Source organism: Myxocyprinus asiaticus, chromosome 3 (assembly GCF_019703515.2).
Source record: "Myxocyprinus asiaticus isolate MX2 ecotype Aquarium Trade chromosome 3, UBuf_Myxa_2, whole genome shotgun sequence".
Taxonomy (NCBI): Eukaryota; Metazoa; Chordata; class Actinopteri; order Cypriniformes; family Catostomidae; genus Myxocyprinus; species Myxocyprinus asiaticus.
This window is the reverse complement of record NC_059346.1, coordinates 9,260,011-9,285,418: the sequence shown is the minus strand read 5'-3', so window position 1 is coordinate 9,285,418 and position 25,408 is coordinate 9,260,011. Positions and strand designations below refer to the sequence as shown.

Here is a 25,408-nt window from a genome sequence, read left to right as displayed (position 1 = left end):
CTCTCCCATCTCCACCTGTAATGCTGGTACTGGAGAAGAAGGATAAGCTCCACAACAAATTCTTAATGCTTGTGACTGAATTCTCTCTAATTTTCCTAATTGTGATTTAGATGCTGATCCATAAGCCATACATCCATAGTCTAGTATTGCTCTTATCATTGTAGAATAAACGGTTTTCAGTGCCATTCTATCAGCCCCCCATTCACGACCTGAAACACACCTCATTACATTTAAAATCTTCTTACATTTCTCTTCCATCTTATTTATGTGAGTACTCCATGTAATTTTCGTGTGACAAACCACATACCAAGAAATCTTACCACTTTAACTTGTTCTAATTCCTTATTATATAATTTCATATTTATATCTGTACTTATCTTTTTATTTGTAAAGAAAATATATTTGGTTTTCTCCACAGAGAATTTAAATCCCCATTTATAAGACCATTTCCCAACATGATTTAAAGCTGATTGCATTTTATTCACAATATAATCCACATTTCTTCCTCTAATCCAAAGAGCTCCATCATCTGCAAACAGCGATTTTCCTATATAAATATCTATTGTTGCAAATATGTCATTAATCATAATAGTACATAACAATGGACTTATGACACTACCCTGTGGGGTCCCATTCTCAACCAGACCTTTTTCTGATATATATTCTCCAATCTTCACTTTTATATTTCTTTCTATTAAAAAAAACCTACCACCTATTCCAATCTGATCTCATTTTATCAGCAAACCTTCCTTCCATAACATATCATAAGCCTTTTCAATATCAAAGAAAATTGCTACTACTGTTTCTTTATTTATCAAGGCTTTCCTTATATCCGATTCCAATCTCACTATTGAATCCATTGTTCCCCTTCTGCATCTAAATCCAAAAAGAACTTAATTTACATAAATGTGTAGTTAAGGCTTTTGGTCTGTGATGTAGAGGTACATTTGGACCTGGTTTCTTTATAGGAATAATTAAAGAGGTAAAATCCCTTCTTCCCATATTCTTTTATAAAACTTTAATATTACTCCAAGTGATTCTTCACTTAACTTTTTGAGCATAATATAACTTATTTCATCTTGTCCTGGAGTTGTTACCTTCATTTGTTTTAATGCTCGTTTTAATTCAGGGAATCAATACGGAACATCCAATAAACCATCCATTGCCCTCCCCCTTTCCAATATATATGGATGTTTTCTTAGCAGCATTTCCTTACTCTCCTTTGTCAAGTTATCTGAACTATTTATTTTTAAAATCTCTTTTCGTAACATTTCTGCTTTTTCTCTCGCCAGGTTGAAGGGTTCTGGAAGTGACTTTTATTTTGACACAACCGGAAGTTAACATGCAAATGAAGCCGTGGCTGCTCGTGTACCGGTGTGTCAGTTGTCTGTTGTTGGTCTAATAAGTCTAATTATCTAGCTTATACTCTTTTAAAAAGTTTTTGTATGTAAGATATATTATTGTGTGATTTCATACATTTCCATGGCTTGTTGATATACATGACAGATAGCTGAGATCAGTAATCAAGTCAGAACCAAGGATGAGGACAGTGTTTATGGTGGCCGAGAAGCCCTCACTAGCTCAGTCTATCGCCAAAATCCTCTCTAAAGGTGAGTATGTAACATAATGCTTTTAAAACTTTAACACTCTACATAAAATTACAGGTTCCCTGATCTTGAAAGACTTAAAGGGCTACCACACGTGCTCAGTGTAGATTCACGAACAAAAATACCATGGTAGGTTCTGTTTGGACATGTTTATTTTGGACATGCACCATGGTAATCTTTGAAATCAGTTACAAGCATTAGGCAACAACATCCATATTGCAGTATATGCGTTGTATGTTTAAATAAATAACCATCCAGTTTCAGTAGACTTCTTTGTGGTAGACATGGAATTTAAATAACTCTAAATTACCTCTAATTGTAATAATTAAATAGGAATCTAGAGGATGCAATCTTCTACTCCGCTCTAATTCTGTCTGGATGTTGCACATATACAGGCGATGTTGACATCCTCAAATTCCAGTGCGTAAGTCTGGCATCTTGGGTTCTTTCTGAGAAATGGCATTTTGATGGCAATGGGGATGGTCTCCAGACTGGATGAGCTGTCTAACCCCTTACAGGAGTGGCTGTTCAGGCAGTTTGCTACATTGATGATCTGTGGCACTCGGTCCAGGTCGATATTCTCCCTGTTATTGGTGCATGACAACAAACATGTATATTCATGTAGTGATCAAAATGAATTTTCAAAACTACTTTAAACAAAGTTGTTCTAGCTGTGTGGAGTTTTATTTAATAACCTTACATTAGTTGAGAGGCTATATGTAAAATTCATACTTTAAAAAACATTTAAAAGGTGTTTTAAAAGGGGGAATTTTAAGGAAATGATGATGCAGTACTTAAAAATGTAAACCTACTAATATTTAAAAATATTTATAATGATTTATCATTTATAACATTTATTTATAAATTAATGTACATTAATATAAGTTCATGAAATGTTCTTTTTTCAAATTGAATTTGCACCTAAAATCCTGGTTAAAAAGGCTTTTATGTACATCTATGCTCATGTACATAACATGTATCATTCTGAAACAAATTTCTTAAATTAAAACTGATAACAGCATTCCAAAAGTCCTGTATAAGAGATACTTGTCATTTACTTTCCCTTATATTTGTCAAAATATATGTGATGTAAAAGCCCCCGAAACATCAGCTTAACTCACTCATAGCTCCATGCGGCGACACTGCGTTCGTTGATTCTGCTGGGCAGGCTGATCGGGTGCGTGTGGTACTCTTTCAGCATGGAGGAGCAGTAGGTGTGCTCCACGCACTGATCTGTGATTGGACTGCACTGGCTCGGGTCTAACACCAGTAGAAAAATGCTCAGGAGTCCGAGAATCTGAACGAGAGAAAGACAATGGCATCAACAAGTTTGTCTTGAGGTTGTTTGTGTCTGGATGACAGGTGCGAACTAATAATATCATGCAAACAGTATTTTTTCAGTTGTCTCTCTGTTGCTAGACAGTTACCAGTTGAGGTCATTACAAAGGTAATTGCAAAGTAAACTGCCCACATTATTTGTATAACAGATTATTTATTATTTTGAAGTTAAATTATAAGAAGAGTTTCACTAAGTTCAGCTGTATCCCTGAGTCTACAGTAAAGAAATCAACAATGAACAAAGAGTGAATAAATACTTTTTAGAGGTACTTGGTATATATAGCTACATCACTGCTGATGGAGACTTTTCTGGGTAAAAACTTTCAAGGGTTGTTTACCAAGGTGCCCATCTTATATCTTATTTATCTGCTCTAACAGTTTTTTCTTTAAATTTAATATTATTATTTTAACATTATAAAAGTTACTTTTTAAATACCCAATGCTAACATTTTGGGAGCAAGGTTTCCAATTGATATAATGCCAGTATACAAATATACAAGTATATGATGTAATACAATTTCATGTTAGCAAATTAAATTGCACAAAATTGCTGAAATTAAATTCATTATAATTTTTACTGTAAACAAGCTGTTACAGCTTAAATTGGCCAATGGCAATTATCTAAAAATGGCCAAATATTGCCATAATAATTGCCCTAGCTGATATATCGGTCTATCACCGCCTTTTTATAGGAGGTCTTTTTATTGACTGTTATGTTAATATCTTTACTGTAGGGGTCTGGGTAGCTCAGAGGTAAAAGACGCTGGCTACCACCCCTGGAGTTCACTAGTTTGAATCCCAGGGTGTGCTGAGTGACTCCAGCCAGGTCTCCTAAGCAACCAAATTGGCCCGGTTGCTAGGGAGGGTAGAGTCACATGGGGTAACCTCCTCGTGATTGCTGTAATGTGGTTCGCTCTTGGTGGGGCGCGTGGTGAGTTGAGCACGGATGCCGCGGTGGATGGCGTGAAGCCTCCACAAGCGCTATGTCTCTGTGGCAATGCGCTCAACAAGCCACGTGATAAGATGCGCGGGTTGATGGTCTCAAACGCAGAGGCAACTGGGATTCATCCTCCGCCTCCCGGATTGAGGCGAATCACTACGCGACCACAAGGACTTAAAAAGCGCACTGGGAATTGGGCATTCCAAAATGGGTGAAAAAAAAAACTTTACTGTAAACAAGCTGTTACAGCTTAAATTGGGCAATAGCAATTATCTTAAATGGCCAAATATTGGCCGATTAATAGCCCTGGCCGATATATCGGTCTATCACTGCTTTTTTAAGAGGTCAAATGAAGATTAATATTTATTCACTGTTCATGTTGATATCTTTACTGTAAACAAGCTGTTACAGCTTAATTGCCATTGGTCAATTTATCTTAAAATGGCCAAATATTGGACAATTAATTGCCCTGGCCGATACATCGGTCTATCACTGCTTTTTTAAGAGGTCAAATAAAAATAAATATTTTTATTTACTCTTCATGGTGATATCTTTACTGTAAACAAGCTGTTACAGCTTAAATCGGCTATTGGCAATTATCTCAAAATGGCCAAATATTGACAGATAAATGATATATCGGTCTATCACTGCTTTTTTTTAAGAGGTCAAATGAAGATAAATATTTTTATTCACTGTTCATGTTAATATCTTTACTGTAAACAAGGTGTTGCATCTTAAATCGGCCAATGGCAATATCTCAAAATGGCCAAATATTGGCCGATTAATTGACCTGGCCGATATATCGGTCTATCACTGCTCTTTTTAAGAGGCCAGATAAAGATAAATAGTTGTATTCACTCTTCATGTTGATATCTTTACTGTAAACAAGCTTTTACAACTTAAATCAGCCAATGGCAATTATCTCAAAATGGCCAAATAATAGCCGGTTAATTGCCCCGGCCGATATATCAGTCTATCAATGGAGTTGTTTACTTACCTGTTGCTGCTGCATGGTGAGTTAGAGGCTGGTGGATTGCTGTATCTGTAGGAGGTATAGCTGCTGGTCCGAGTGTGTCCATTCCCTCCTCTCTTATATTTATGTACCGCCATCTCAGTGGAGACCTCCAAAGGCCCATGACGGAAGAATCTCATGGCGTCATTACCACATGGCCAGTTTTTGGGCTCATTCACAATTGGGCCCCATCTGCATATGAGAGTTCGGCCTTGGGAAGAACATCACATTAGCTAACGACGACCGTCTAGGTCATTTAGGTTTAAAGTTGGTTGAGCAAAATGGCAGGAACCATTACCATTAACACAAAAAATTAATGAAAAGGTTACAGTATCAGCTCTTCTCTCAGTACAAGAACCAAATAGAGTGCTTTTAGTCACCCACTGCTGATTGGTGGATCTACAACCTGAACATTTCTATAAGAGAAATTATTTGATAGTCCAGCATACATGGTCATGTTAGTTTTTTTTTCTGTGTTTGTGACACTTACATTATTGAGGAAGCTAAAAAAATTACCTCAAAGTACCTTTGGAAAACGTTTAAATGTTGTTATAGTCGAATCAGTGGAATAAACTGTGTATGGTTGTGTTAGTATGATTAACAGAATATTCTGGGTTAAATAGAAGTTAAAGAGAGAGTTCACCCCAAAGATGAAAATACATTTACTCACGCTCAGGATGTTTCAAACTCGTATGGCTTTCTTCTGTGGAACACAAAAGATGATGTTAAGTAGAATGACAGCTTCAGTCACCATTCGCTTTTATTATAAGATAAAAAAGGATGCCATAAAAATAAATAGTGACTGAGACTGAGACTTTTGTGTTCCATAGAAGACAGACATTTTTGCATGAACAATCCACTTGCCCCATAGACTTCCATTGTAATTTCATAATGGTCAATGCATTTTGTTCCATTGTAATTGCGTTTCGGTGCACACATTTTTTTGTCCCATTTATTTGAAACAAGGTCCCTGATCATTTCAGTCTGACCTTAACCATTTGCGTGGCATGCTTTAGCGCCGATTATTTTGTTAACCTGTCACAATGTAATGTCATGACAGGCTTTGCACTTATCGAAGGATAGGGCAGCAACAATAATAGATCTGACAACAAATTTGCAGCCTGTGAATAGGTGCTGATTCTCATTACAAGTGGACCTCAGGACAAAATAAGTTGAATTACTTTTTTTTTAAACACATTTAAACTTTTCTTTGCTTTTGATTGACAGGTAGCTGTTCATCGCGAAAAGGCCTGAATGGAGCATGCTCAGTTCACGAATACACAGGAAGTTTCGTGGGTCAAAACGTGAGGTTCAAGATGACGTCAGTGTGTGGACATGTCATGAGTCTGGACTTCATCGGCAAGTGTTTGAATGTTTTGATTGTCTCCTCTGAACTCAACCAATGGATCTTCTTGCCAGAAAAATATTTGCTTTTAAAGTGCAGTATTGTATGAAGACAATAATGTCAACTTGAAGAGTAGAATGATATTTTCTCTCCTTACTGTCTAACAGGAAAATATAACAACTGGGATAAAGTGGATCCAGCTGAGCTTTTTAGCAAAGCACCGACTGAGAAAAAGGAAGCAAATCCCAAACTAAATATGGTTAAATTCCTACAGGTGACTTTTAGATTTCATTATATGATAGCTGTATGTATCTTTAACAAACTGTCTTTAAAGTGTCTTTAAAAAGCTTTACTACAACAAGTCAGAAGATTGAAATTATGCTCTGATTGATTACAGAGTTATCCTTAAAAGAAAAATAAAACAATTCCTGGACAAAGTGTCCAATCATGTCAAAGAATCAACATACATTTTTTTTTATTATATTTCACAAACTCTCATTGATTAACAACATCAGTTATTAAGATCCTTTTTAACCAATAAAAACACCTTCTTATATACTAACAAACAGCTGTTATTATTTTTCACAGGTTGAAGCTAAAGGTTGTGATTATGTCGTCCTGTGGTTGGACTGTGACAAAGAAGGAGAGAACATATGTTTTGAGGTGAGTCTGAATTTAGTCATGGATCAGGGAATTCTAAAGCAGAATACAAACAGAAATGGACATTATAACCTTAATTGTGACTACCTGCCAGTCCTTTTCCAGTGTGTGTTTTCCCCATTTGTGTGTGCATATTGTATCATTCCAGGTGTTGGATGCCATTCAGCCTGTGATGAATAAGTCTTACGGTAATGACAGTACTGTGTATCGAGCCAAGTTCAGCTCCATCACAGACACTGATATCTGTAACGCTATGAACCGGCTGGGAGAACCCAACAAGAACGAAGCTCTGTCTGTAGATGCGCGTCAGGAACTGGATCTCAGAATCGGCTGCGCTTTCACACGGTATGGCAAATATGTATAGCTGGTCTACTTTGAATTTGGTTATCTTGGACCATTAGAATAGAATCTATTTTTGTACCGCATATGTCATATATTACTCATGCAAGGCTTGAATTATTTAGAATCTTATAATTGATAGATAATACAGCATATGGGTGTTCTTCAACTTTTTGTAAAGACCTGAAAAAGGTTTTTCAAAACTAAGTGTACCAAGTTGAAAAAAGTGTTGATGAAGAGCATGCATAAGATGGAATGTGAGACAAATGATGTATGAAGAAATGAATTTGAATTTAGAGAAGTGAATTTAGCTATTGAGCAGAATATTTTTATTGGGCATCATTTCCAGTAAAGCTGTACTTTTGCCAAATTATTCTAAGTGTGAAAATATTATTACATTTGTGTATTTGTAACATTTTGGCAATAAAATTAGCCAAGGGAAGAAAAAGGTTAAAAATGTAATTTCCATAATAATAATAATAAACTTAGCGCATATAGCGCATTTAAAGGTAGCTTCTCAAGGTGCTTTACATGAAGAGAACAAGACATAAGCATAAAAAGCATGAAAAAAAGATAAAATAAAATATATTCAGATACAATATAAACATGCATTTATAATAAAACAGAGTACAAAAATTAATCAATCAAGTAAAAGCATGCCTATAATAATATGTTTTAAGAAATGATTTGTCTAATATCAGCTGGTAGCGAGTTCCACAGTTTAGGAGCTTAAAAAAAAAAAAAAAAAGGACAAAAGTGACATCAATTTTGGACAAATAAAAAATAGCAAAAGTGAAAAATGTTTTAACGAGACTTTGCTTTCTAGAAGTCCACATCGCTAAAAGTGCCTGAAGATGAAGAAACACCCATATATATAGTAGATAAAAATATTAGATCATTTAATAGGATTATTTAGAGATTTCTTCATGTATGCAAGCATATTTTTTGAGTTGAACATCTCGAGCAAACTATTCAGAAGTCTGTTCGCGCTGTAGGTCTTTCATCAAACCTAACCATTCTGTCTAAATTTTAGTTTCCAGACCAAGTATTTCCAGGGGAAATATGGTAATTTGGATTCCTCCTTGATCTCCTTTGGCCCATGCCAGACTCCGACATTGGGGTTCTGCGTGGACCGTCATGACAAGATCCAGTCCTTCAAACCAGAGTCATACTGGGTTGTACAGGCCAAGGTAAGTTTTGAAATTGAATCTGAGAAACTCCAGCAGGGATCAATCAAATTACAAATATTTCATTGACCAAACTGTCTTTGCTAATTGACAAAATCTTAATCCATTTTGGTTTACAGAAATGTAAGCATTAAAAATTGTTATTGCACTATACACTTTTAAATGTTCTTTATCTGCAAAGATGCATTTAACATCAAGGCTAAGAGGAACTATACTGTAATTGCTTATGTGCGGAAGCGATGAAAACTGAGCAGTTCCTCAAAAAGTACTTAAAACGGGCCTTAAAGGCGTTTCTCCACTGCAGGAGCTTTTCATACTTATTGGAACTATTTCAGATTCACATTGTTTTTCCATACAAGACTAGTTCCACGTGGAACTAAAACCTGAATCATACCAGGAATCTTTTTAGTACCTGCTCCAGAGGTAGTACTTTCCTTGCAAAGTAGAACATTTATCATTGGTCAAGAAAAATGCTCCATTAGACCGGCGATACCGGCCATTTTTAAAAGACCGGTTAGTAAGCTTTGCAATAAACTTTTGAGTGGTTGTTTAAAATAGAAATGGATAGATGGACAGACGCTACTGTGCATGATGTGCTGAGTATTTATGGAGAAGAAAAAAAGAGTTTGAAGCGGCAATGGCTAAAACTGAGATAGTGTACAAATAATATCTTATCACCTCGTCAAATAAGGCTTTTATGACCAGGACATTAACCTATGTAGATTGAAAAAAGAAAGAAATTGAAACAAGAGAATAAAGGATCATACAATTTTTTATGTTCCAAGATTATTGTGTATATTGTTTGTACTATTGTATTTATTTTGTATATAGTTCGCTCGTTCTACTATTCAGTGCTTTAAATGTTTTACTTGCCTAATTGCACTGCCTCGTTGGCACCTTTTAAAGGCTTCACTGTTTGCACAGAGTCATCCATTGTTTTTGTTTTGAAGTGAGTCGACTCGGCTGTTGTCACATTAAGTTGGGACATTGCCGTTGTAACAGTATCACATACTTGCGTCAGATGTTATTTAAATAAAGTTCTTGCTTTTTGTGTCCCTGGTGGGATAGCGGCGTTGGAATATTTTCGGAATGTGTGTAGTTCCACAGGGAACTGATTTTATTTCAGGTACTAGTTCCACAATTGTGTGGAAAAATGCCTAATGGAACCTTCCCATTGCACAAAAACTTCTTTGTAATGGAAATATTTTCTTTAGACTATGAGAATGTTCTTCATAATGGTTCTTTCACTGAAAGGTTCTTTGGGGAACCTAAACGTGTTCCGCAAAAACCTCTTTTTTGGAACCTTTATATATATATATATATATATATATATACTTTTTATTTTATTTATTTATTTATTTATTTATTTTTTTTCCCTTTTTCACCCAATTTGGAATGCCCAATTCCCAATGCGCTTTTAAGACCTCGTGGTCGCGTAGTGATTCGCCTCAATCCGGGTGGCGGAGGGCGAATCCCAGCTGCCTCCGCATCGGAGACCGCCAACCCGCGCATCTTATCACGTGGCTTGTTGAGCGTGTTGCCACGGAGACATAGCGCGTGTGGAGGCTTCACGCCATCCACCGCGGCAACCATGCTCAACTCACCACGCGCCCCACCAAGAACGAACCACATTATAGTGACCACGAGGTGGTTACCCCATGTGATTCTACCCTCCCTAGCAACCGGGCCAATTTGGTTGCTTAGGAGACCTGGCTGGATTCACTCAGCACACTCTGGGTTCAAACTTGTGAACTAGCGAACTCCAGGGGTGATAGCCAGCCCCAGGCCCCCCTGGAACCTTTATTTTTAATTTTGGTGACACTTTACAATAAGGTTCCATTTGTTAACATAAGTAAATGCATAAAACTAACAATGAAAAATATATTTTTTTACAGCCTTTAGTAATCTTTGTTAATGTTAGTTAATAAAAATACAATTGTTCATTGTTAGTTTGTTAGTTCATAGTGCATTAATGTTAACAAATACTTTTGATTTTAAAAATGTATTACTATATGTTGAAATTAACATAAATCAAGATTAATAAATGCTCAAAGTATTGTTCATTGTTGTTAACAAATGGGACCTTATGTGTAAAGTGTTACCATTATTTTTATATACACTATATAAATACACTATAGTAGACCTGAATACTAAGTGATCAGCAGGACTTTTGAGGCTTTGACTACTGAGACCTTGTTTGTCTTAACTGACACAGCACATGTTGTGAATTCTGTCTGTGAAAGTTCTTCCTGACATACAGGTATTAAAGATCATATTTTTGTGCACACAGGTTTTCAGAGGGAAGGACAGCCCACTCACCTTGGATTGGGACCGTGTGCGAGTTTTTGACCGAGATGTTGGACAAATGTTTGTCAACATGGCAAAGACTGCTAAGGAGGCTAAGGTATGTCTTTTGTTTAAATTCAAATGAATTAAATTTCCCTTGATTTTAGAATTTTGGTCAATGTACGTGTGAATGTGTTTCAGCTCTCCAAAAGTGTTGTGTCTTTTCTTGCAGGTTGAGTCTGTGACTAAGAAAGAGAAAGCCAAGCAAAGACCTCTCGCATTGAATACAGTGGAGATGTTACGAGTGGCCAGCTCTGCTTTGGGTGGGCAGCAATTTTTCTTGTGACATTTCCATTTGCATCCACAAATCACAGATTCTTTGAGCATATTAAGAAAGGTTTTAATGAAAGTAATAGATCCAGGCCTTGTTGAGACCACTTAAGAGACAAGAGTTATTTAGGGTATACAAGCAAGATCAGCTGCTTCATTTTTTATCATTTGAAAGAAACAAACAAATGATTAAATCATTAGTTTAAATAAATATGAGATTAAAATGTTCAGACCATATTTCAATGTAAACATGTCGCTTTTTGGCAAATAATTACTTTGAGTAGTTGATGACATAATACTTTTAGAAAGTTAAAATACAAAATAAGCAAACAAATATGTTTTTGTTTTTTTCCATTTTTAAAATGTATGCATGCAATTTTAATAACCTGGTATATTTTGAAAGACTACATGGAATATTTGTACTTCTAAAATGTATTTATCCTAATGCAAACCCATTTAAAATGAACTAGTAAAAAAATAAAAACTCTAAAAGAGATGTATGACCAGTCACCGCATTAAAAATAATGTATACTTTCCCTAATATACCTTTCTGTAAATTTTAACCTAACGTATTGATTAAAAAAGGTTCATTGACAAGTTATGCCTCAAGTGTATATGTTTAAATTAATTGTACTTTTATGTGCGTGTTTATCAGGAATGGGTCCCCAGCACACCATGCAGATAGCAGAGCGTCTCTACACACAGGGTTATATCAGTTACCCTCGCACAGAGACAACACATTACCCTGAAAACTTTGACCTTAAGGGCACCCTCAAACAACAGGCCAACAGCTCCTTCTGGGGAGAAACGGTGAGGATGACCCCCTTCTCTCCACCACCACAACAATAACATCATAGCTTGAGTTAAATTGTTTTCAGCCAAATTGAACTCTTGGTTTGTGTCTGTGATAGATTTTGGGCTCTTTAATGAGTGATTTATATTATATATGGAACAGTGCACATTTGTTTCTGTGTGCAGGTAAAAGTTCTACTTTCAGAAGGCATCAACAGGCCGAGAAAAGGATCGGATGCAGGAGACCACCCGCCAATCACACCCATGCGAGCAGCCTCTGAGAGCGAGCTCGGTACTGCTGTCAGATTATTATTATTTTTTTTTCACATTTACACATGCTTTATATCTAACACATATTCTGTGATATGGAAATGTCAAGTATAGAGTGTATTATATAACACATCCAGGTCATGTTATGATTCACATCTTACCTAAGTTTCAGGGTAGCATACGTGATCCTGTGTCTAACAGGAAGATCTTCATTTTGCAGTGTTTTAACCCTTTAAGCTCTGTTTTTTATTTTCTTTATTTTTATTTTTTATTTTTTTTTATATATTTCCTGTTTCAGTGGCATACCCAAAATTAAAAGCTTATAACTTTTTATATATATATATATATATATATATATATATATATATATATATATATATATATATAAAATTTGGTATAATTTTCAAGAAAACTTTTCAAATATTACTTAAATACTTATTTTTCTGATTTTACATTGTATATCTCAGGGTGTAAATAAGGTAGCTCTGAAAAACTTTTGTTTAGTCCTCAATCATGTCACCTGTAACTGAGTAAAATTTTGTGTTGAAACAACAAAGCAATCAAAAGTTATAGCATTACAAAAATAATTTATCCTAGTGTCCAAAAACGTCTCCAAGTATTCAAAAGCCTCTATAATCAAAATAAAACACAATAATTGTACATAAGAACTAATTATACATGCAAATACAACAGTGACTAAAGGTATGCTCTCTCTCTAAAGCATGCAGGCATGAGTAACGAAATCTCATTCAGTTCCATTCTGTGTCATTTGAGCAATCATTGAGTCTGTGTCATGTACTTGGCCCCATCTCCTGGTGGCCATACTATATATAATTAGAGTGACCGATCCTCTCTGCCCATATATGGAAGACTTCCACCTCTGGTTGCAGCGAGCTGAATCCTAATACGATTAGTTTTGCGTTCCATGATGCTGGACAACTTACTACATCATTTCTGATGAAGTCATCTGAACCAGGAAGGCTAACATGTTTTTAACCAGATAGCACATTATGTGCAGTATGCACATAGTGCTTAGTGTGGATTATCTAATGATCTATGCATCCGATTAATTTGTGTGGGCTTGTTTTAAACATAATCACCTCCTCTAAGTAGTGGTATGTGATACTTTATGTTCTGTTTGTTTTTCTTGAAGTTTTAAGCGAAAATGCGGCATATAAGCAACACCTTTTTACATGTAACGTGTATGTCAAAAACATACTTAGCTATTACTCGCTATATTTTTGTCTGTGAGTAAAACAAATAGCCTGGCTGTATTCCACTATTTGAGAGCTTTCCGACCACATATGACACATGGCTATTTGATCAGTTTGATGTTTTTACCGATTACAATTTAAAATGTGCAGTGCAAAATGAATAATAAATTATCAAAACGGAACACTACTGATTTGTCTGCAAATTTCAAAGCACTTGTTCAGTTTTGGTCATAATTCCTACATGCATTGTAAAGTACAGCTTCTAAGCTTTCAAACGATACCTATTTTCTGTTGGTCAAAACTGTAGTTCTTAACATTTGTAAAACTAAATTCACAGCAGTCCTATCAGAGCTTAAATTGTTAAATAATGATAGATACAAACAAATTAATTAGCATGCCATATATAAATCTATAAACCAAATTAAAGAAAAACTGTAGTTCAAATTATAAAATGCTATACTAATGAAAAGCCTTATTGCTCTCTCTCGCTATCATTTTGTAGGCAGTGATGGTTGGCGTCTTTATGATTACATCACACGGCATTTCATAGCAACGGTCAGCCCCGACTGTAAATTCCTACAGACCACAATCTCATTCAGCATCGCCACGGAGAGCTTCACATGCAGCGGCAAGACGCTCATCTCTGCTGGTATGTATTTATTACTGATTTGTCATTTAGCTGATGCTGCTATCGACTTACTGTACACTTGTTACAGGGTTTTGAACCTAACTTTCAGTTACTTGCCCAGATTTTTGAACCACTAAGCTATACAACCACTGCTAGTTTAATTTCTATAATCATACTGTAGTGTTTGATTGTAGGAATGTTTAATAGGAGAGTTTGTTTGGGAGAGTGTGTTTATTATATTCTTTCACTCTGTCTCAGGTTACACTGAGGTGATGCCCTGGCAGGGTATCCCACTGGAAGAGGCCTTGCCAGTGTGTGAGAGAGGAGACACATTCACCGTGGATGAGATCAAACTACTGGAGAAACAGACCAATCCACCAGACTACCTCACTGAAGCAGAGCTCATCACACTTATGGAAAAACACGGCATTGGTAAGAGAGAGTTTTCCTAGTATATGCACAGTATATTCATGCTGAGACAACTAATTCTTTCACATTTTACAAGGAAAGTAAAAATGGTCATAACATTAACTTTTTCCCCATATGTCCTCTAATATTGTTAGTCAAGGTGTCTTGCACAATATCTTTTAGTTTTACATGACCATTCATCCTTATAATGAATACAACAATTTTGCTTTTGGAGTGAGCAGTTTTTGCAATAAATGATCTGGGGAGAACATTTTCCAAAAGTAACAGTATGTGTTTGTAGTGCATTGAACTTTATTACATTATTTAAAGTACATTATTTCAGAAGATCAAGAAGAATTAGATTAATGATATGACCCCTTTAAGACGAGGATCTAATTTATCTTTTGTTTCCCCTATTAGTCAAATTGCGGTTCTATGTAGTGGTCATGTTCAGTTGTATATAGGGGAGAACAGGACTAGTTCTCACACTTTTTACTGCAGTGAATATTTCTTAGGGTATGTTTATTCTTCAAAGTCAATTTTTGCAAAGCCACATACCATAAAGTCTTGGCTACAAAAAAACAATTGAACATTTTCTCTGTTCTTGCACAGGAAAAAAAGATTCAGTTCACTGTTCCCAATATCAGGGCATATTGGCACACTATATGGGGCAAGTTGTCTCAATGGAACTTGCCATTAAGCCAGTGGCGCAGCTTCATGTCAACATTGGTGGATGATGTGGAAACATGTCCCCACCCCCACAATGACCAAAACAACATTTACACCTCTCTTTAAATGTATTTGCCTGCATTAAACAGCCTATAAGCGTTTTTACTAAATGTAAAAAGTAAAACAATTATAAATCACAAAACGATTCATTAAAGAACAAAAATGTAAAAGTAACAAACAAAAATATCAAAACATTGTTTTGGCCAACAAATATTGTAATTGGTAAATTGTATAAATGTATGACATTTAAAACACATGTGACAGCCTGCCATGATACAAATGTGACAACATGCCTTGACCTGGCTTTTATGAAAAATACCTTTATTCTAAGAACACATTTAAACCTTTTGGTAAAAATCTGCCCTCATAATATAGTTGACACTTGCCTAAATGTATGCCAGGGTAGTGTGATTATGCTTTTCTGTTTACATAAGAGCTATAACAAAAATAAAGTTGCAAGCAGCAATAAAAGGGCCAAGCACACCAGTAGAAAACAATTTGATTGAATTTAGAATTTCGGTGATGATTTTGAGTAGTGAAAAAAGACATTAGTTTAATAACATTAGCTTAATACATGTCTGAACGGGGTCTAAAACGTTTTGTGATCGGATCACAAAAACCACATATGAATGCTGTCAAAAACGCATGTGACCACATCGCATTTGAGGTGTAAACGCTAATCCGTCCTGTATGCGTCCCGGCAGCAGTGAAGTGCCACCCCTCACCTATCAATCAACCGCTGTGCTATAACAAGAGATTAAACTTTGCCGTTTACGAGCGGATTTAAAAGGAAATAACCGTCCAGTTGGGAAAAAAAAAAAAAAATGTATACATAAACAATAACGAAAGCTTCATGGGTCTTCTTCAGTGTGTCTGATATCAACACAGATGACAAGCACGAACACCTGAAGCTCCTTTAATACAGGTAGTCCACTAACATAACGGATAATTCTGCTTGACACATTGCGTTTTTGCTTAGATTAAATTTCAGCCGCATATGGGAGAAACAGCGCTTCATTTTTTTGTGATTTCTTTGTCTTTTTTGACTTTGTTGCACTTTATTATCATGCAGCAACACACTGACATAATGACTGATGTATGTTATGAAACAGAGACCCTCCCCTTCAAATCTGAACACAAGTGGTCACAGGAGATGCGTCTCACGTGTCTAAACAGCGATATGTCTCACCTGAACACATGTAATCGGCTCACCGGGTGGAAACAGGGTCTTAGTGTAATACAAGTGCTTATAACTTTTGACCAGTAGTTGGCGCTTTCACGAAATTGCTATGGTATTGTCAGGGCTTGGTCGCAATGCCACATATGAAGTTCCATGTCAATACGCCAAAGTTTTCATGAGGTACAGCCTCAGATCCTTATTGGCATCTTGACATGTCATTCGTTTATGCATTACACAAGAACGGTTTGGTCTATCACATTATTTTTTTTCATACATTTTTGTCATGAGTCTCCCTAGATAATATACGGCAAATTTAGTGCAAATCGGATGTACAGCCTTGGAGGAGTTTGAAAAACTGAAATTCAAAATTCATTTGCTTTCCATGAAATTCAAAATGGCGTATAGGATATATGGCCGACCATGGCAAATTGGGTATCATTTGACTCATCATGCCCCAAGGAATCTAAAGAGACCAGTCTCACGATTGTAGGCCAAACTATTCAAAAGATATAAGCAAAAATAACCATTTTTCATATTTGTTTACCACTTACAACTATGCAGGTACCCTCACACCATCCTTGTTATGACATATACCAAATTTCGTGTGAATACGCCAAAGCGTTGCAAAGATACAACCTCACGTCCATATTGGCGTGCTTGCCGTCGAATTCGTTGATGAGGTATATGAGAACGATTTGGTCTGTCATCATGAATCTCATAACTTTTTGTCATGAGTGTTCATAGATGATACATTTTGAGCTTATCGGACATACGGTCTAGGAGGAGTTTGAAAAAGGAGGTTAGTGGGAAGAGCTTAAAAAACGACGTTAATGATGTGATCAAAAGTTATAAGCTGAACTGTTGATGGCACTAGAGGGTTTGAATTAAAGACCTCAAATTTTGTGTGGGGGCTAGTCATACCACCCCTATCAGTTTGCCAAATTTCAGCATTCTCCTACATAAAGTTCTATGGGCGACCATAGATTTCAAGAGCAGAAGCAGAATAACATGAAAACTAACAAAAACAATAGGTGCCTCAGCGCCTTTGGTGCTTGGCCCCTAAATATAATGATACAAAAAAATGGCTTTGGAGGGTGGAATTCACAAAAGAAATAGCCTTTGGACAACTTCCCCATGTGACAACTAGCCCCCTTCTCCCCTATAGACTGCATTAATTATTGCTTTGTTTTTAGGTACGGATGCCAGCATCCCTGTGCACATTAATAACATCTGCCAGAGGAACTATGTGACGGTTGAAAGTGGCCGAAAACTCAAACCCACCAACCTGGGGATTGTTCTGGTTCACGGTTACTATAAGATTGGTAAGGGAAGACATTTCAACCTTAATTAAATTAATAATGCAGTTTTTAGTTTGTGTGTATGTGTATAATTGGTTGTAGTGTTTGTGAGGGTGGTGTAGCCTAGTGGTTGAAGATCTGGGCTGGTTCAAACCTCTTAAGAAGCGTTCCTTGACCTACCACCTTTGTGCCCTCGAGCAAGACACTTAACCTCATGTTTACTCCAGGGTGACTGTTCCTTTAATTAGTGCACTTTAAGTTGCTTTGGGTAAAAGCATTGGCAAAATGACTCATTTGCATGGGTTTTCTTTTACTTGCGTGTGTTTGTGTGTATTAGATGCAGATTTGGTGTTACCCACTATCCGCAGTGCTGTGGAAAAGCAGCTGAATCTGATATCTTTAGGAAAGGCAAACTTCCAACAGGTCTTACAACACACCCTGGACATTTTCAAGAGGAAGTTCCACTACTTCGTGGACTCCATTGCAGGTAATTGGAAAAAATCAACACTAAGATGAATTAGTAGCTTCATTTCTGTGCCATATTTAAGATCACTGTCTGAGAGTTCAACGTGTTTATGTGAGGTGCGTTCTGAGTCAAAGTGAAGTCTAGACCTAAACTGTCAAGACTAGGCTGTCCGGAACACTTTGAACCGTCCATAAAACATTCAAACAGGAATAGACTTAAATTGTGTGTCAATCTCCAGCATACCAAAACTTATGCTTGTATTATTCTCATTTGTAAGTCGCACTCATAATTGCTTATCATTGTTGTTACATATCTATTCACTCTTAAATTGTGCTTTTATTCTTTAACAGGCATGGATGAACTGATGGAGGTGTCCTTCTCTCCAATCGCTGCTACAGGAAAACCTCTCTCTCGCTGTGGCAAATGCCATCGCTTCATGAAATACATCCAGGTCTGAAAGAACTCAAGATTTAGAAATGCTTCAGATATGATAGTTTAGCTAAAAATGAAGTTTACTTTAAGTTTTAGGTAAGGTTACAACCTTCCTTTTAGTTTTTGCTCAAGACTATGTTTCCCAACCGGGGGTAGGTGTACGTGTATCCATTTGTCATTGAATAATGTCTCTTTAATACCCTTTCTGTTCTTCAGTTTTTTAATAAAAAATAACAAAAAAGAAACATTAATTCTAACCAAACATAGCAGGAATGTGCTAAAGAAACTGTGCGTGTTCTCTCTTCTTAATATACGCTCACTGGCTAAACTGCCGCCAGTGGTGTTAAAGAGACAGTACCAATTTAGCTCTTGTTCTCCACATCAATGTAAATACTTTTAAATAGTACAAATTATGCATGTAAACAATAAACATGTAATAAAACGTATGTATGCCATATAATACATGCTATTCCAAAACATCTTATTTATTGATGGGATAAATGGAATTTGTAAATTTTTAAAAAGCTAAAATGTGACAAATAATTAAAAACTAATGAGAAAATAAATTTTTTTAAATGTAAACTTTGTAATTAAAGTTAGAAGCTCCCCTATATAATTAACAACATTAGCTAAGAGACAATTCCTTTCCTATGTAAGCAAAATAGACATTATAACTTAAATATTCCTGAAATATAATTGATTATTATCATTGATAATAATCAATATTAATAACAGTGTTAAATGATATAGTCTTTGGTGCACATCTTTGGCTTTGTTTCGATGATGTGGCAAAAAAGGATGGGAAACACTGCTCTAAACAGATAATCATAACAGAAATTCTTGTTTTTAGCTGCTTTCTTTGTCAACATTGGCCTTAGTTTGAACTAATGACAATAGGAATAAACTGTAAGTAAGGGAAAATATACAGTCAACTGGTCATTAATAAGCATTGTCTATCCACAGTGTTCTATCCCTACCCAGAATGCTTTGTAAATCAGAAATGCCACTTTTTAAAATTTGATTTCAGGTTTTGATGAAAAAGATATTGATTATGCACAGTGACTAATGCAGCCAAACTTCAACTGAACTGCTTTGAGTTATTTAATATGCATATTGCTCATGGTGTGCCATGTTCCTCACAAGGCTTCCCTTGGTCACCCAAACCCAGTGCATCTACATAAACATGCTAACTCTGGTCCTAATTACCATATGCATGGCCATGTTGCTGTAAATCACGTGGTTGATTTTGCTGCTCTGATGCACATTAGGCTTTCATACAGACTTGTATTCTTTTTCTCTCTCTGTCTATCTCCCTCTCCACTCTCTTCAATCTTACTTTCTCTTTCATCCTGTACTCCCTCTTTCATCTTTCTATTGCTCTCTGTCCATCCCTGTGTACCTAAAAATGACCTTCAACGTGGACGCCTTTTATCTGAATGCACTCTCATGCCTCCATGTGAACTCGCAATGAAAACTCTCAAATGAGTCATAAATGTCCCACAACAGTTGTCCCTCATCTTTCAAATTAAACCCTAGCTTGTTGATTTAATGTTCCTGTTAAATCATGTTTCATATGAGCTAAAGTTATCCATTGCTTGCTGAGTGAGATGATTTTCGGTTCTCCTTTGTCCTGGTTTAAAGAAATGTACTGATTTAAAGGAATAGTTCACCCAAAAATGAAAATTCTCTCATCATATACTCAGCTTAAATGCTTAAAGGTGCACTCAGTAACTTTTGTCTTTGTGTCATCTTGGACTTCCACTGACACCTAGCGGCTTGGATGCAGCATCATTTAAAATCAATAGTTTTCAGTTTCAGATGCCATTGTAGAAATGTAGTATTCACAGTCAGCCATGATTACTTTAATCATTGAGTGAAAGTGTCAAATAACAGGACGGTTACTGAGATTAAGCGAGTAGTATTCAGGTGGTCATGTGATTCTAACATGGCAGCCCCCATGTGTGGACCCTCTCCATGTAGAATAAAACAGCTTTTATAAGGTTACTTATATGACTGGAGTCTTCATTTTAATATGAGTGGTCAAGATTTCCTACATATATTGCAAAATTAAATTTCATGTCTTTAAGAGTTCAACTTTTTTAATGAGGAAAAAACTACTGAGTTTTCAAACATTTCTTAACCAAACTCTGGTTAGATTTCCAAATTGCTTGTGTACAGCTTAAAATCATGAAAGTTGTAGACATTTATATGAATAGCTTCGGGTTAGAAACACAAAACAACTTTTGCCATTTTCTGGTCTGAGCTGTCCTTTCTTTTCATCCTCAGGCTAAACCCAGTCGCTTGCACTGCTCCCACTGCGATGAGACTTACAGTTTACCTCAGAATGGAGCCATTAAACTGTACAAAGAGCTCAAGTGTCCACTGGATGAGTTTGAGCTGGTGCTCTGGACTTCTGGGTCTCGTGGCAAAAGCTACCCTTTGTGTCCCTACTGCTTCAGCAATGCTCCCTTCAGAGATATGAAGAAAGGTATGACACATCTCATCTATGGGTGATTCTTCAGTTAGCACTTTTGGCTACTTAATCTTACATGCTTTACCAATTGAACTATAGAAATTACGTCTTCAAACAATGTTTCATCTATGTCCTGATGATACTGTAGATTATCAGATTTTGCTATAATGTGTTAAATAACTTTGAATCTTAAAAAAAAAAAAAAATATTTGAACAACAAGACAGGATAATATTTGTATAAGTAGTCATATCATAGACATATTCACCCACATTAATGTTAGCAAAATATTCTGGTTAACCCTTGTGGGAAAGTCCTGTTCATTCCCTTCACACAATTACACTGATTAGCCACAACATTAAAACCACTGACAGGTGAAGTGAATAACAGTTATTAACTAATTACAATGGCACCTGTTAAGGGGTGGGATATATTAGGCAGCAAATGAACAGTCAGTTCTTGAATTTCATGTGTTGGAAGCAGGAAAAATGGGCAAGCGTAAAGATCTGAGTGACATTGACAAGGGCCAAATTGTGATAGCTAGACGACTGGGTCTGAGCATCTCCAAAATGGCAGGTCTTATGGGGGGTTCCCGGTATGCAGTGGTTAGTACCTACCAAAAGTGGTCCAAGGAAGGACAACCGGTGAACCGGCGACAGGGTCATTGGTGCCCAAGGCTCATTGATGCACGTGGGGAGCGAAGGCTAGCCAGTCTGGTCTGATCCCACAGAAGAGCTCTGTAGCACAAATTGCTGAAAAACGAAATGCTGGCCATGATAGAAAGGTGTCGGAACACACAGTGCATCGCAGTTTGCTGCATATTGGTCTGCATAGCCGCAGACCGGTCAGAGTGCCCAAGCTGACCCCCTATCCACCACCGAAAGCACCTACAATGGGCGCGTGAGCATCAGAACTGGACCATGGAGCGATGGCAGAAGGTGGCCTGGTCTGATGAATCACGTTTTCTTTTAGATCATGTGGACAGCCGGGTGCGTTGTTTACCTGGGGAAGAGATGGCAGGAGGATGCACTATGGGAAGAGAAAGGCCAGCAGTGGCAGTGTGATGCTCTAGGCAATGTTCTGCTGGGAAACCTTGGGTTCTGGCATTCAGGTGGATGTTACTTTGACACGTACCACCTACCTAAAGGTTGTCGCAGACCACGTACACCACTTCATGGCAATGGTATTCCCTGATGGCAGTGGCCTCTTTCAGCAGGATAATGTGCCCTGCCACACTGCAAAAATTGCTCAGGAATGGTTTGAGGAACATGACAAAGATTTCAAGGTGTTGACTTGGCCTCCAAATTCCCCAGATCTCAATCCGAATGAGCATCTATGGGATGTGCTGGACCAACAAGTCCGATCCATGGAGGCCTCACCTCGCAATTTACAGGACTTAAAGGATCTGCTGCTAACGTCTTGGTGCCAGATACCACAGGACACCTTCAGAGGTCTTGTGGAGTCCATGCCTCAACGGGTCAGAGCTGTTTTGGCGGCATGAGGGGGACCTACACGATATTAGGCAGGTGGTTTTAATGCTGTGGCTGAACGGTGTATACAGAATCTGAATCTTAAAATTAATGACATTTCTAATCTCCAGAACCTTTCTCTGCTGCCCTGTCATTTCTCATTTACGTGATAACCACAAAGAAATGCTTTTAGAAAACTCAAGACTGTTCTCTTAAATGCTTGCTGTGATGGTAATGACAGCAGTAATGGGACAGTGATTCTTTATAAAGTATTGTATACATAAATATAAAATGAATTTATAATTTTTCAAGTTCGTATTAAAAAAAATTATGATTTTACAAATTTATTTATTTAGGGCTGTCAGTCAATTACATTTTTAATCGAATTAATTACATGATTTGCTGATTAATTTATCAAATTAATCGCAATTAATCACACATAAATATTTACTGAGAAAGGCCTTCAAATAAATATAATTTAGGATATTATAATTATAGTATTCAATTAAAATTATAATTCAGATCATTCAAATACATAATTTACATATATTGTGGCAGGAGACAAGTTAAGTAGTTCACCCAAAAATGAAAATTTTCTCATCATTTTCTCACACTCATGCCATCCCAAATATGTATGACTTTTTCTTCTGCTGAACACAAACGAAGATTTTTAGAAAAATATTTCAGCTCTGTAGGTCCAGACAATGCAAGTGAATTGTGACCAAAACTTTGAAGCTCTAAAAAACACACAAAGGCAGCATAAAAGTAATCCATATGACTCCAGTGTTTATGTCCATGTCTTTTAAAGCGATCCAGTTGATTTTGGGTGAGAACAGACCAAAATGTAACTCATTTCTCTCTTAAGTTGCATCATGTTTCACTAGTTAACAGCACCTCTAGTCATAAATGCTATTTTTAGGATAAGTTCAATTTAGTTCGAAATGTTGAAAAAAAACGCTCCTCGAGGTCCCAGTGTTCTGTTGTGCTCGGTCCAGCTGTCTTCGAGCACAAAAGCACATCTGTTGAAGGCTGTGCAGCATGTTGCTCTCATTGGTTTGAAGAGTGTTGCCTGTACAGCTAGTGTGCTGACTGCCCCCTACTGCCACATCAATGTGGTACATCAGTCTTGCATTGCTCCAATAGTTGGAACTTTTCTTATTAAGGAATTTACGTGTGCACTGGGGGCATAATTATTTGCATAAATTTTTCACGCATTATTTTTCATAACGTGTTAAAGCGACAGCCCTAAATTTATTACTGAAGTAAAATATCTGTGAAGGCGACAAGGCAAATGTAACGTTTAAACCCTTAAAAATAAGGAAAACGTCATTTTAAAAGACACTATGAAAACGTTTAAAGCTATTTTATTAAAATATCCTTTGAAAACAAGAATTGTTTTGAATGAATTATTTATTTTTCCTTGAAAATCAGACTAGGGGACTGAAATGTTCCCCAAATTGAATATTTATTCGAATGTAAATGTCATGTTTCTTTCTATCTTTTTTTACTCTTTGTTTGCAGGTATGGGCTGTAATGAGTGCACCCATCCATCTTGCCAACACTCTCTCAACTCTCTTGGGATTTGTCAGTGTGTTGAATGCGAGACAGGCGTCCTGGTCTTCGATCCTACATCTGGCCCAAAGTGGCGCATGGCCTGCAATAAATGCAATGTGGTGGTGCATTTCTTTGAGCACGCACATAAAGTGCAGGTGTCACAGGACAGCTGTGAGTCCTGTGAAGCCTCACTGGTCATCGTGGACTTCAACAAGACTCGCTCGCCGTTACCTGACGGTGAAACACAGCACACTGGCTGTGTGTTTTGCGACTCTGCGTTCCAGGATCTAGTCGAGCTGAAATATGCAACCATGCGGCATCCCATGCACCGGGCAGGAGGGGCCCGCAGAGGGAGAGGGAAGGGGAGGGGGAGGAGGCCGGTGGGGAGAGGGAATCCCAAAAAGCCCAAGGATAAAATGGCAGCACTGGCGGCGTATTTTGTATAGAATGTTTGTAAAGAATTTGTTGTGCTGTAATAATTAAACAAACTAAAAGATGATAATGGCAATAAATTTTTTGTTTAACAGAATCTGTGCTGTACCATTGTTTGTTTTTTTGTGGTCTGTGGGTGATTATATGCAATATATCATTTCATAAGTGAGTGAATCATCATGCATTGTTGGCCAACAGAAAGAAACAAACAAACAGAACACAATACAGGGTTTAACATGGATCCATATGTAACAATATAAAACATAATTCATATTGTGTTCAGTACAATACTTAGTAAATCACTGTACATATACTCCACCATAATGCATTTTAATATAAACTAAATAAACTAAAATACACTGTAATCAACAAAAACCACAAAAGTATTAAACGAAGTCATTTCACTAACAAAAAGTACCATGGTACTGACATGTTTTTGAACATGGTACCATGACTATACCACTTTTTGTTTTTCTCAGAATCTTTGGAGTATCTTGATGCAAATATCATGATGCAAGAATGTGGTAATTATTCAGTACCATGGTATAAATCGAAGTAATGTGGTATCATCCGATATCATTACTGTACAATGTGTTTTAGCTGAATGTAATATATATATAGGACACTGGAATATATATATATATATATATATATATATATATATATATATATATACGAAGCTTGGTAAAATTAAACCGAATAAAACTACACCTTTGTTATTCATAACATTAAAAAACGAATGGTTTAAATATTTATGTATTTATTATCTCTCTCTCTCTCTCTCTCTCTCTATATATATATATATATGTATGAGGAAAGCGCGGTTGGTTAGGGTTGTGATATAGTTTATTCGACCAATCAGGAAGCGCTGTTCAGATACATATTACTGATTCGTCCAATCAGGTATAGCATTCGTCATTAATATAAATTCGTCCTGTCACCAGCAACGACAGCATGGCGAAATTAATATTCATTAGCTCCATATCGCCGCCCTCGTGGCCAAATCGATCCTGTAATCACA

At 36.7% G+C, this 25,408-nt stretch overlaps 1 protein-coding gene across 2 annotated transcripts; it reads left to right on the top strand.

Moving 5' to 3' along the window:
* Positions 1-1,337: 1,337 nt before the first annotated feature.
* On the top strand, positions 1,338-25,030 carry top3b (DNA topoisomerase III beta). 2 transcript variants are annotated; one of them, XM_051658671.1, is made up of 18 exons: positions 1,338-1,374; positions 1,507-1,610; positions 6,125-6,256; positions 6,410-6,516; positions 6,831-6,905; positions 7,051-7,247; positions 8,275-8,431; positions 10,719-10,832; positions 10,947-11,037; positions 11,700-11,854; positions 12,023-12,128; positions 13,823-13,969; positions 14,207-14,380; positions 17,459-17,587; positions 17,901-18,050; positions 18,380-18,480; positions 20,748-20,949; positions 23,923-25,030. In XM_051658671.1, the coding sequence occupies exons 2-18, from the start codon at positions 1,541-1,543 to the stop codon at positions 24,399-24,401; spliced, it is 2,586 nt and encodes an 861-aa protein (XP_051514631.1). In that variant the 5' UTR covers positions 1,338-1,374; positions 1,507-1,540; the 3' UTR covers positions 24,402-25,030. The 2 variants fall into 2 exon arrangements, with proteins under 2 accessions (XP_051514631.1, XP_051514623.1); XM_051658663.1 differs by having other exon boundaries at positions 1,349-1,610.
* Positions 25,031-25,408: the final 378 nt, after the last annotated feature.